The sequence below is a fragment of the Rhinopithecus roxellana genome, chromosome 18 (genome assembly GCF_007565055.1).
Source record: "Rhinopithecus roxellana isolate Shanxi Qingling chromosome 18, ASM756505v1, whole genome shotgun sequence".
Classification (NCBI taxonomy): Eukaryota; Metazoa; Chordata; class Mammalia; order Primates; family Cercopithecidae; genus Rhinopithecus; species Rhinopithecus roxellana.
This window is the reverse complement of record NC_044566.1, coordinates 26,633,759-26,647,571: the sequence shown is the minus strand read 5'-3', so window position 1 is coordinate 26,647,571 and position 13,813 is coordinate 26,633,759. Positions and strand designations below refer to the sequence as shown.

The window sequence follows — 13,813 nt, the reverse complement described above, 5'->3', positions numbered from 1 at the left end:
TTTAGCGAATAAAGAATCTAAAATATGACTATTGAGAAGGAAAAAGTCTTACCATCCACAGCAAGAGCTCTGTGCAGAAGGTCCTTAGAGGCTCGAACGACAGTGCTTACAACAGACAGCGCTCTGCTACAGTTTTTATCTTCTTCATTGGCTTTACTCAGAAGTTGGGATTGTAAATCTCCATCGAATTCACTCCTGTAGCATAAGCAAACATGAGATTATTTTACAGTGGTAAGTAAAACATGATCCAATGCCAGAAATCATATCTAGGATCTGAGATCCTCATTTAATTTATAGTTTTTTTAAAGTTAAAAAAGTAAACATGCAACTATATAATTATAGGGAATGATAAGGGCTTTGAAGAAAAATAAACCAGCATAGGGCATAAAGTGAAGGGTGTTATTTTAAATAAGATCAGTTCTCTGAGGAACTCATATTTAACAAAGACCTGAATTAATTAATTAAATTATTTATTTATTTGAGACAGAGTCTTGCTCTGTCGCCCAGGCTAGAGTGCAGTGGCACGATCTTGGCTCACTGCAACCTCTGCCTCCCAGGTTCAAGCGATTCTCCTCCCTCGGCCTCCCAAATAGCTGGGATTATAGGCATGCACCTCACGCCCGGCTAATTTTTGTTTTTAGTAGAGATGGGGTTTCACCATGTTGGCCAGGATGGTTTCCAACTCCTGACCTCGTGATCCACCCCAAAGTGCTGGGATTATAGGAGTGAATTGCCGTGCTCAGCTGACGGGAATTTTTTGTTTTTTTTTAAAGACTCATGCGAAGAGCTGAGGGAAAACTGTCAGGGCAAAAGGAACACACTAGTGAATTCAAGGAACAGAATGAAGACATGTATGGCTAGAAGAAAAGGAGAAAGAGTGAAGGGTGATGGGTGGGAAGGGAAACAGGAGTCAAACTGTGTAAGGTTTGTAGGCAACATAATGATATTTTATACTGGTACGGTAATGGGAAGCTGGGTTTGGAGCAAAGGTGGAACTTGGTATGATTTATACTTTTACCAGATTACTCTGACTGTGCTGTGGAGAACTGATTGTAGGAGACCAACAGTGAAAGGAGGGAGACTAGTGTAGAGGCTCATTACAGTTAGCAGGTAGAGGTTGCAGTGGCTTGGTCTAGACTATTAAATATGGAGGTAGAAGAAAACATCAGATTTGGGATATTTTAAAAGTACAGCTGACAGGACTTCTTGATGACCTAGGTTTAAAGTATGAGGGAAAGAGAAATCAAGAATGACTCCAAGGTGTCTGGCTGTAACTGTGGGAGATGAATATTCTGGCCACATGAAACCTCAGATGTCTACTAGCCAACTATAGCGAACGTCCTTAAAGAGAATGTACAGCATACTGGTTAAGGGTGTATCATCTGAAATCTGACTTCCTACCTACAAGTCGCAGTAGCATAATTTACCAGAGGTGTGACTCTGGACTACCCAGTGTCTCAGTTCCATCATCTGTGAAACACGGATAAGAAAAGTACCTACTTCCTGGGGTTACTGCGAGGACAAGCTGAGATAACACAGGTAACATACTCAAAGCACAGCCTGGCACACAGTAACTAACACCACCTCCACTAGTATCATCCAAATGAAGATGTCAGAGAGAGACCTGGAGTCCAGGGTTCAGAGGTCATGAAGGCTAGGGATGTAAACTTGGGAGCTATCAGAGTAGGATGGTATTTAAAACTAAAGGACTTTAACATTTTTCATTTTTTTAAAATTTAAAGCTAAGGGTATTTAAAGCTTTATAGAAAACAAGAAAATACTCAAAACACTGTATTTTGTATAAGATACAAAGTTTGGATGGCAGATGCTATTAGTGGCTCTCCAGCTTTCTGAAATATGTAACTCATATGCATAACAGAGTTTTTAATCCATAGTTTAAGAAAGAGAATAATGTACCATTTATTGTAGTGCTTATGGAACAGAAAGTTTTTCTTGACTGGGGCAAAAGACTAGACAGCTTTTGTATTTCAGCAGCAACACTGAACTACATAGCTATTTACTGCCTGCTATTTCTATTCTATTTCTCATGGAAAGAGGAAGCAGAAAATCTATATCTAGGGAAATTATTTTATACTATCTACCTAGGCACCATCCCTAGACTCTGTATGAAGGAAACAGAGGAAGCAGCAAGCCTCTGAAAGTGATACAGAAATTCAGTGATTTAATGCTAAGTCAGGCTGAGGACAAATGTAGCAAACGGTACTCATGACTACCTAAGATATCAGCTTCGCCACTACAAGAAAAATTCAGACTCAGTGAGAAATGTGTATTTAAAAGATTTTTTTAACTCAAGGGTTGTTATCATTCTTTTATTTTCCACGGTTTACATAAGGAACAGTTTTTGTTAAAAACATTATAAGAAACACACTACTATATATTCTAGGGCCCCAGGGGTTAGACAGGGCAGGTCCAAGATTCACAGACATCAAAATATTCTGTGACTGGATAACAGGATCTAGGCAACACCACTATCTGAGTACAGTCTATCTGATCATTAGTTTGAGGTATTTTATAAAAAGAAATGAATACCCTTTAAATTTGAAACTGCAGACCAGAAATTATAGAGTGACAGCAACAGCACATATGCCCAGTGCACAAACATTTCAATGATATTGAAGAAATAACAGCAAAAATATTCTAAAGCATTCACTTTTGTAGCAAACATTGAATTTATATATTAAAAGATTTCTTTGTATGAATTTGTACGAGTATGTGCTAAGAAGATACACTGTATAATTTAAATATAATTATCCACTTAGCAATTTTACCTGGTAATAGACTGTGTATGTTCTACCACCGTAAACTATTTCCCTTATCTCTATACATTCACCCACCTATAGTACAGTATCTGTGGGATCTGTCCTCTGGTTTGGTTTGTGCCATTACTGCTCAAGCTGCACGTGCTGAATGTGAACGTCACACCATCAGGGCACTGAACTGTGGTCATTCCTCCATCTCCATTGGCTGTACGGCTTCCATAGTTCCTCAAGCGCACAGCATATTTAACATTTTCCTTCATTATAAAGATGTAAAACATGTTTACATTTACTCACGATGTATAGAGGATATACAAAAAGAACTCTAGCAGTAAAACAGGCAAATACACTGAAATTCTTTATCATATTTACAGATGATATAATAAGTTTTTAATGAATCAAACATGATGACAGCTAATATTTACTGAATGCCTGTTGCATAAAAGCAACTGTCCTAAGTACTTTATGGAATTTAATTAATCCTTAAAATGGCTTCATGAGGTAAGTATCATTATTATCCCTATTTTACAGATGAGGAATCTGAGGTTCAGAGAAGTTAAGTAATTTGTTCTAAGTCACACAGCTAGTAAGTGATGGAACTAGGTCTGAACACAACCAATGTAACTAGTGCCTGCTCGTAATTTTACTGCTAGAATATTAGCCATAATAATTTTTTTTTTTTTTTTTTTTTTCTGAGACAGGATCTTGCTCTGTTACCCAGCCTGGAGTGCAGTGGTGCAATCTTGGCTCAATGTGGCCTCCTCTTCCTGGGCTCAAGCAATTCTCCCACTGGTGCATTCCATCACACTCAGCCAATTTTTTAAGGTGTTTCTGTAGAGATAAGGTCTGACTATATTGCCCAGTCTGGCCTCAAACTCCCAAGCTCAAGTGATCCTCCCTCCCTGGTGTCTCAAAAGTGCTGGGATTACAGGTGTGAGCTACTGTGCCCAGCAATATGAGATTTTAATTGCATAAGCTGATACTTTTCCTTGACTAGTTTAACTTTTAAAATAATTTTAGATGTGAGAAAAAAATAATGATGACTCTGTTATATTTTTAAGAAAAACTCAGAGACAGAAATTTACAGGCAAACAGACATGAGAAAAAAAATCCACAGGAAAAAAGCTGTCCAAAATATAATGCACTGTACTTTGAAAATGTGAGCTATAGAAACTAATGCTTTATGACCCATGATATAAATTTCACAATAAAAGCTTTTTGGTTTTTCAGTATCTAAATTTTTCCTGACAAAATCTCTCATGTACTGATCTTATCCAAAATTTTGCCCTATAATGAAATTTATTTCAGTTGAATTCAGAAAGACTTTTAATGTTACTTTAACATTTATAATTACTTTGATGTGGTAAAATTTCTCTATTTTGCCAAATATTGTTAGAAAATAGGCTGGGTGTGGTGGCTCACGCCTGTAATCCCAGAACTCTGGGAGGTTGATGGGGGTGGATCACTTGAGGGCAGGAGTTCGAGACCAGCCTGGTCAACACAGTGAAGCCCCTCTCTACTAAAAATACAAAACTAGCTGGGTATGGTGGCACGTGGCTGTAATCCCAGCTACTCGGGAGGCTGATGCAGGAGAATCATTTAAATCCAGGAGGTGGAGGTTGCAGTGAGCCAAGATCATGCCACTGCACTCCAGCCTGGGCGACAGAATGAGACTCCATCTCAAAAAAAAAAAAAAAAAAAAAGAACAAAAGTAAAACAAAACAACAAAACCGCACTTGCTTTTTTTAAATGAGTTATGGCAAAATAAGAGAAGAAAAGACAGGGCTACTGTTTATTTTTCATACTGTGCTAGACACTGAGGCAGGTGTTTTATTTCTATTATTTAATCTCAACAATACTACAAGGCAGGTATTATTCTTTCCAATCTACACATAAGTCTCAAAGTGGTTAAATAATGAACTGTCAGTGTCTTAAAGCTAGTATGTTGGAACAGCAGATATCCACAGTTTAGTCTGTTTGACTACAAAACTTCCTACTACTCCAGACTTTAAGAAACATTATACAAAAATGTAATATAATGTGGTACAACATCAGGTACATAGTAGGTACTCCATAAATATCTGAAGTACCTACCATATAAAGGATAACTTACGAATAGCTGTATCTAACAAACAAAATTCATGGAATACTCTTCGCTATTTTAACTACATAATAATTCCTCTTATTCACAATAGAAACATACAGTTGAAACTACCTTTAAAGGAACCACTTTGTCAAGTCTTATTTCAGCTATATCACTGGGTGAGTCATCTGTTGTGTAAGTTCCTTTCACTAACTCCAAAGATGTCCATCTGTGGGAATGAGTTGAATCTCCTGCATGTTCACTCTAAAAAAAAAAAATGAAACAAAAAAATCAAGTTAGAGATAGAGATAGACTTGCTATTTACTAGGCAATGATTTACACGCTACCCCTTTCTGTCCTATTTTAATAAAACTCAGGTACTTTAAGTAATTTCAGAGAATAGATTAGAAAGATATAGCTGAATTAATCAATAAATAGTGTCTTCACTAAGAATTGTCCATTAGTACTCTATGACATAGTCCATCTGAACATTGTGTTTCTTGAAAAATTACAATATAAAAAAAACTACTCAAGACTTGTCATCAGGGACTTAGCTAAATAATTTTTAGTCTTTAATTTCACTTTAAATCTTTCTCTTTCTGAAAGTACAAAAAATATAAGAAGTAGTGATCCCAGGTGGAAAGATGGAACACAAGCAATGAGGTAAAATCATTATCTTTCAGTTTCTTTTCTTTCTTTCTTTTTTTGAGATAGGGTCTCACTCTGTTGCCCAGGCTTGAGTGCAGTGGCATGATTATGGCTCACTGTAGCCTCAACCTCCTGGGCTCAAGTGATCCTCCCACCTCAGCCTCCGGAGTAGCTGGGATTACAGGTGTGTACCACCACACTCAGCTAATATTTGTATTTTTCGTAGAGATGGGGTTTTGTCATGTTGCCTAGGCTGGTCTCGAACTCCTGTGCTCAAGTCATCCACCTGCCTCAGCATCTCAAAGTGCTGAGATTACAGGTGTGAGCCACTGTGGCCAGCCTTTTTCAGTTTCTTTAGTGTCATTCATCTGTGATTGATCTAGTAAACCCTTGAAGGTATGGACCCATCATACTATGACAATGGTAAATCCCGATACACAACCCACTAATCAGGATAAATGCTGAAAGGGTGATACTTACATCATCAACCAAGACCTCTAATTCATATTCATGAATTCCACCTCCTCCATAGACAGAGAAACCAACCACAACTATTCCAGGTTTGTCTACTGAAAAACAGATTGCATCAGGGGACCCGTTCCCAGTGTTCCAACTTCTGCCCTGACTTGTTTTTGTAAATCGGTTAGCACTAGCTTTTACAGAGTGAAGAGAATTAAGTCCATCAACCTGTGAACAACAAAAGCAACTGCATCAGTAGTTTGTACACCTTTAACAAAACCATCTAAAGGTTTCTAAGAAGTCCAATAAAATAACCTTTATTTAATAAGTGGGTATAAGCATTTCTAAAGGTATGTTCTACTGAGAGATTAACTCACAATAAAACCAGATTTTATCATTCTAAATTCACAAATCAATGTCACTTGACAGTATTTTCTTCCTTCAGCCATATGAAACTATACTTTCCACTTAATTTATAACGTCAGAAGTACAAGCTTGTCTTATCAGTCACAATGTATAAATAAATCACCAGACTTTGAAAAAAGATGCTAAAAATGTCATCGAAATTCTATAGATCAACAGTTTTCAAACTATGTGACATAGAGCTCTAGAATTCTGCAGAGAAAGGTATGCAAGGAAGAGGTAAATTTATGGTTCCCCTCTTCAACCAGACTATGTCCTCTCTCCTCTCACATGTGAATTTGCAAGTAAGACTTCATTTGAAGAAAATGGTCTATAGCCTAAGATTGAATACTACGAATATACACAGCGATATTTCTGTAACAGCATTCAGTATTTGAATACACATACACATGTGTAACCATACTAATTATAGACTTTCACTAGAGAGGATTAGAGAACTTATTTTGGGCTGAAACTGCTCTTTTTATTTACAAAACCTACTTCTAATCTAAGCCGGCTGCAGAATTTTGGGAGACTAAATAGAGAAAAATATGGACGTTTATGATTCTAACAAAAACTGCAAACTGCTCTGAGAAAGAAATATTCATCTCTAAGCCAGGACCTGTGGGAACTCCCAAAGTTGTATACCAGGCACCCTGTAACTTTTGGTATTCCTTTTCATTGGAAAGGTAAGTTTAAAGGGGAGAACTCTTTAGTAAACTTTGGAAGGGGATCTACATTACAGACTTTCCTGCATCCTGCAGAGTAGGAAGGTATTGTAGACTAAATGAATAAATGTAAAAAATTAAAAAATTTCTGACAAGGGCTGCAATCATCTCCAAGGCCAAACTCAAAGTTAACCAAGAAACTTAGAAAGTGCTTCCCAGGATGAGAGACTAAAATTAGCTCAAGTATATGCAATGAACCACAAATTCTAAAGGCTAAACTGTTACAATGAATCAATAATGCATATACACTGGATGGGTTAATTCAGAATAGGTGTTAAAATAAATTTAAAAGAAAAAGCAAAGATTAGGAATTATAAAAGTAAAATAGAGAAAAGAAGTTCCTTGACAAGAATTTGAGAGCTAGGATCACTGAATACATGCTGGTTATTAAACATTCATTTGAATGATATAAGATATTTCACATTAGGACATGATTTTCCAAACCAAACTACTGTCTGTTTTTTAGGAGGAAAAAACAGAAACATTCCCCAAATTCAATCAAAACATTAAGGTAAGTTATAAGAAAGAGTAAGACAGTGAAATGGAATAAAATAATGTTACTGTATAAATTGTAAAGGCACTTTCAAAGTGATTTTCTCAAACATAATAACATTTGATACTTTGAAACCTTTGTGACAATGTACAACTAAGTACAACAAAGTGAATGCATTTAATGCCACCGAACTGTACACATAAAAATGATTAGAATGGCAAATTTTATATTATGTACATTTTACTGCAATTTCAAAAAACCTGTGATAAAGGTGAAATAAAAATTACTATTCCGATTTTAAATATGTATTTCTCTAGGGTCAGCTGAGTGGACGTCACTCATCTCCCAGCAGTGAGAACTATCTTTGCTTTTCCTGGGGCATGGTGGTGGGCTTGTGCACTGCGGCAGATGACAACCTGCTCTATGAGGAAAACGTATACTTTATATTCCTGTGGATGCTGGGTAAACTGGTGACGGAGAAGTAACAAATCGGAGCAAGCAGGAAGTAGAGAGAAGCACAAAAAAGAAAAGCAATGCATTGGGGTTGCTAATCCAATCTGAAATTAGCTTCTGCAAAGCCAAAATAGATGAAAAAAAGAAACTGTGTAAAACATTTACACATGTGCTTTTTATCCAGTGTCAAAATATAACGTATTACCTCAGATCCCAGGGCTGATGCTGTCAGTTCACTGACAATGCTGGCCAGTAATCCACAGGTGTTCGAGACGAGGTGGGAAGAGAAGAGTTCGTTTTCTCTCCTCAGGCTGTTCCTGACTGGTAGCACAACAATGACCAGCATTTTCTCCAGAACTTCACGGAAGCTTGTCATCCCTGAGATATTCTCTTCACTCTATGATACATAAGAAAACACTGTAAGATATTGTTTCATTTTCCTTCATAGGAATACTCAATTTGAAAACCTTGTTTTTCTGATACTCTTAAAATTCAGACTTTGGAGTCAGAGTCAATTTCTACAAATTTTTCTGGTTATATGTGGAGCCACTGTATCTACTTTTCACTTAGAAGTTCTTTTATGAATTATGTGTCTCTATGTATCAAAGTACCACACATTTATAAAATGTTTTTATTAGCTTTGAGTAATATTTTATTTTCTTATTTAACTTTCCATTTACAATCCTATATGACAGACAGAAAACTATTCTTCCAATTTAAAAAGCTTTTTTGGCTGGCTGTGGTGTCAGCAATCCCAGCACTTTGGGAGGCTGAGATGGGAGGATCACTTGAAGCCAGGAGTTTGAGACCAGCTTGGGCAACATAGTAAGACCTTGTCTCTACAAAATGATTTTTTAAAAAGTTAGCCAGGTGTGGTAGTATGTGCCTATAGTCCCAGCTACTTGGGAGGCTGAGGTGGGAAGATCGTTTCAGTCCAGGAGGTTGAGATTGTAGTAAACTGCGATGGCGCCACTGCACTGCAGACCGGGTGACAGAATGAGCCCGTCTTAAAAAACAAAAATAAAAAGCTTCTTCTATAGGACAAGATCTTAATCTGAGATAATAAATTCCAGTATATTTAGCTATAATGCATCTCTAGTCTGTGTAAATCAATTTTTTAACAAAATTCTTTTTGTACATACTTATGATTCCTATGTAGTTTTATAATTTCTACTGTATTTGATTTCCTAAGTGGAGACAAGAAAATTCCAACCCCTACCAGTAGAAAAATTTCAAGAAGTCACAGAGTCTCAATAAAGGAAAAATACTTTATTTTTCAGAAAAAAAGGGAAAAGATTATTAACATAGCTGATTTCCAGCATGAAAATGATTTATCTGAATATTTCCTATACCTATTATTTACAGTGCTTATTTTAATATGCCAAAGTGTTATTAAGACGGTATTTTAAAAATCCTTTATTTTCTTATCATTCTATCTTAGAAATCTAAAATATTATATTAGAATGTAAAGTATCTGCAACTTACCTTCAAATGGTTCAGGAAAAACCAATATGTAGGTATCCATTGTATGACTCTCAAATTTTTTTAAAGGGAGTGATTATTTAAACCATTACAGCAAAAAAACTTCATTTTATAGGTAAATATAAAAATTTTTTAAAAATATTATTTCAAAAACAGATGTCATTCATTAAATAATCACTCTGTAAATATACTAATAGAGAAGAACAAGCAAAAAGCTAAACACACTTCCATTTAGTTTTATTGCCTCAGTATAAAAGAGATTTCAGAGAAAGACCTACCTGGCTAAGTTTTTCCATATGTGCCACCAAAAGGGGAAAACGATGAACTAGTGTTGAGTCATTCTCTGTGCTAACTTGTTTAACAATTGATCGTAGTAATACTTCTCCATCATACGCAATTGGGAAGATGGAAGTCAGCTTAACAGATGTGTGACACAGAGCTGACATAACAGCTGCTAGGAGTCTGCTACTTGATGTCTTGAAGTTGGCTTCTTGGATATCCTTTTAAAAACAAAAATATACGCCCCACCACCACCAAAAAAGATAGCATCAGTATAATCTAAGTTTCTGGATATATAAAAGGTAAACCATCTTTTAAATTATACCAAAATTTTCTGTCACTCGGTCACTTAAATTGTCTTGTTATAGAATAACACTACATCAATACATTAAAAAAACAACTATTTAAGTTACTATTCAATGAAGATGAAAAATTAAGTCTGGTCAAGAAAAATCAGCCTCCTTTTCTGTAGTGAGCATTTTTATATTTTCATATCCTCACAATCACAGTACTCCCTAGCACTGTTTCAAATGGAGATGCCAAAAAGGCCCCAATTAGAATATATCTAAGTCATTTTCAGTAAGGACTGAGACTACTTTTCTCAAATAATAAATGATGCAAATTATAAATCTGTGCTACTATAACATTTCACTGAGGTCACAAAATTACATTATCACATTTCATAGTTTATCAAGAAAAATTAGTAGCATACTTATAAAATTTTAAAGCATTAAAACCAACACAGGATACCCTAATTCACAAAACTGTGTACACATTACCTAGATCTTCAAACATCTGTGTTACAAAGTTAAGCATAAAAGCAGAGTAACATTCTATATGTTAAACCAACATTTGCTAAACCTAGCCTGTTCTGTAGCAAAGAAGCACCTTATCTGACTGGGAAGGTTCAGAGTGAGAGATAATTAAGTTGTGCACTAGTCCAGGCAATAATCTTGCCCCTGGAAACTGAGTGCTAAAATATACTACCCTACTAAATGGACACAGAGTTACAAGTGATGACAATGAATTTTTCAGGAAGGAGGGCGGGGAGGTCTAGGACTTCCAGTGCACTGTTGAATAGAAGTAGTGAGTGTAGATACCACATGTCTTGTTTCCAAACTTAGGGGCATATTCAGAATTCACCAGTAAGTGGGATGTTGTTAGCGTAGATTTTATGGCAAATATCGTTTTATCGGATTTAGGAGTTTCCTTATATCCTCAGAGGTTTTCATCATCGAATAACAGCTAGTTTCATCAACCTTTGTTCCTGTAGCTATTGAGGAAATCATCAATTTGCCTTCTTTTTTTCAGTTAACATGGTAACTTACATCGATTTTCAATTATTTAACTAACTTAGCATTTCTAAGATAAATCCCACTGGGTCATGATACATTATTTACATGCTCAATTTGGTTTGATAATATTTAGAGAGCATCTATTTCTGAGTGATATTCATCTGTAATTTTTTCTTGTAGTATCTTAGTTAGGTTTTGGTATAGGATAAAGCTGAACTCATAAAATTAGTTGGGAAGTATTGCCTCCTGTATTTTCCAAAAGAGTTTGTAAAAGGTTGACATTATTTCTTTTTTTAATGTTTAATAGAATTCATAAATGACAATATTTGGACTTGAAATTTTCTTTGTGGGAAAGTATTTGCTAAGTTTTAAATGGATATGAGGCAATTCAGATTTTTCTATTTCTTAATGTGTTAGTTTTGATAAAATTATATTTTTCAAGGAATCTGTCAACTTCCTCTAAGGCTGAAAAAATCACCGGTATAAAGTTGTTTATAGTGATATTCCCTATTTCTTTCTTTCTTTTGTTTTTTTTTTTTTTTGAGATGGAGTATCACTCTGTCACCCAGGCTGGAGTGCAGTAGCACAATCTTGCCTCAATGTAACTTTTACCTCCCGCCTTCAAGTGATTCTCGTGCCTCAGCCTCCTGAGTAGCTGAGATTACAGCTGTGCGCCACCAGCCTGGCTAATTTTTGTATTTTTGGCAGAGACAGGGTTTTGCCATGGTGCTCAGGCTGGTCTCAAACTCCTGACCTCAAGTGATCCACCCACCTCCGCCTCCCAAAGTGCTGGGATCACAGGCATGAGCCACCATGCCCGGTGAACCCCTATTTCATTTCTGATTATGGTATTTCATGTTTTTTCTTTCTCTCTTCTCTCCCAATCAGGTTTGCTAGGAGATTACCAATTTTGTTTTCTTCAAAAAACCAACTTTTAGCTTTGTTAATTTTTCTCTACTTTCTATTTCATTGATTTCTGCTCTTACCTTTATTATTTCCTTCCTTCTTCTAACTTTGGGTTAGATTTGCTTTGCCTTCTAGATTCTTAACATAGAAGCTTAGGTCACCAATTTTAAACCTGTCTTCTTCATATAAGCATTTAAGGGTATAAAGGTCTCTTTGAAGCAATGCTTTAGCTAAATCTCACAAATTCTAATATCATATTTTTATCTTTCTATGTGAAACATTTTAAAATTTCCTTTATAACTTCTTTGATCAACTGCTTACTTAGAAGTGCTGTCATTTTCCAAATGTTTGGTGCTTTTCTTGATATCTTTTGCTATGGATTTTTACTTTAATTCTATTGTAGTCTGAAAATATATTCTTTCACATTTTAATCTTTTGAAATTTATTAAGACTTATTTTATGGTCTAGCATATGATCTACCTTGGTGAACGGTCCCAAATATTTCTTTTAAAAATCATGTGTACTTGAATATGTATTTTGTAGTTTCATATCCTGTTTTATAAATGTCAGTTAGATCAAGGTGGTTGACAGCACTGTTCAAATCTGTATCGCTGATTTTTTTGGCCTAGTTCCTCTGTTAATTACTGAAAGAGGAGCGTTAAAAGTCCCCAGCTGTCAATGTGAATCTATTTCTCCCTGTAGTTCTGTCAGTGTTTTACCTCAGGTGTTGTGAAACGCTGTGACTTGGTGCATAAAGGTTTACAAAGGTTGTGGCTTCCTCATGAATGAATGAACAACGCTAGTATGCCTGTTCTTGCAGCTCTCTCTTCTTCCTGTTCTCACAGACAAGGGTGGCAGGGGCCTCCTGGTGCTATCCCTGCTCTAACCTGGTCACTACAGTTCTTTTCCTCTCTCTCTCTCTCAGAATCACTCATTCCAATTCAAAGACCAATCAGCAACTGCACAATGTGCCTACCAATTTTGTAATTAAAAGATAATGAAGCAGATTTAAAACATTTTAAACTGTGCTTATGTAAGTCATGTACACCAAACAATTTCCTAATTTATCTTTTATACAAGTTAAGAAGATAGGACACTGCAATTTATTTTCTTGAAGAGAATTAAGCAATATATCAGATTTTCAACTAACATTTTACAAACTTAAGTTACCTGATCCAAACAATTCAGCAGATCACAAAGGCAAGCCCACTGTAAGGCAGGAGTTGGGTAGAAAGAATGAAAGCAGGCAGTGAAAGTATTATGACACTCCTGAAGGACAGCTTCTAGGAGACTCAGGGGTTGACTGAGATATCCTTGAGGATCATTATCCAATTTCACCATGCAGTGATCAACTCCTTCTGATAAAATTTTTCTTAATAAAGTTCTGGTTTTTCCAATACACTCTGCTAATTTGCTAGTTTCTTCTACAACTGCTTTTCCTGTAGCTTTGAGGGGAAAAAAAGCAGATTGATAATTAAGCAAAATATTAAATATGCATGAAAACAATCAATATAATTCAGTAATTCCCTATACAGCTAAATATCACAAGTACTCCTATCTTAGAAACGAAACAACTTAGAGATTAATTGTAGTCTCAAATTATTTTTTTAATCTAAATGGGAGGGGGAATAAAAATCTAGTTTCAGCATTTAAGTCCAAATTGCTTGTTCAAAATATTTCTATTTGACAGAATTTGTTTAAAATTAAACTTTATTAGATTATTTAATTTTGGCCCACTATTATTTTTGTTATCAGAATGACATGTAATCTATTTTATTCCTTATAAGCAAATACATAAGCATCAGAGC

The 13,813-nt window shown here is 35.7% G+C and overlaps 1 protein-coding gene across 14 annotated transcripts in view; it reads right to left on the bottom strand.

The window, feature by feature from the left end:
* MYCBP2 (MYC binding protein 2) overlaps positions 1 to 13,813 on the bottom strand; it is a 292,153-nt gene that overhangs the window by 128,822 nt on the left and 149,518 nt on the right. For all 14 annotated transcript variants that reach the window (XM_010374615.2, XM_030921889.1, XM_030921891.1 and 11 more), the window contains 7 exons: positions 13,176 to 13,450; positions 9,804 to 10,025; positions 8,249 to 8,440; positions 5,989 to 6,195; positions 4,993 to 5,124; positions 2,856 to 3,034; positions 53 to 195 (listed from right to left, as the gene is read on the bottom strand). In XM_010374615.2, coding sequence (XP_010372917.1) covers positions 53 to 195; positions 2,856 to 3,034; positions 4,993 to 5,124; positions 5,989 to 6,195; positions 8,249 to 8,440; positions 9,804 to 10,025; positions 13,176 to 13,450 — 1,350 coding nt within the window. The remainder of the gene's footprint in view (positions 1 to 52; positions 196 to 2,855; positions 3,035 to 4,992; positions 5,125 to 5,988; positions 6,196 to 8,248; positions 8,441 to 9,803; positions 10,026 to 13,175; positions 13,451 to 13,813) is intronic.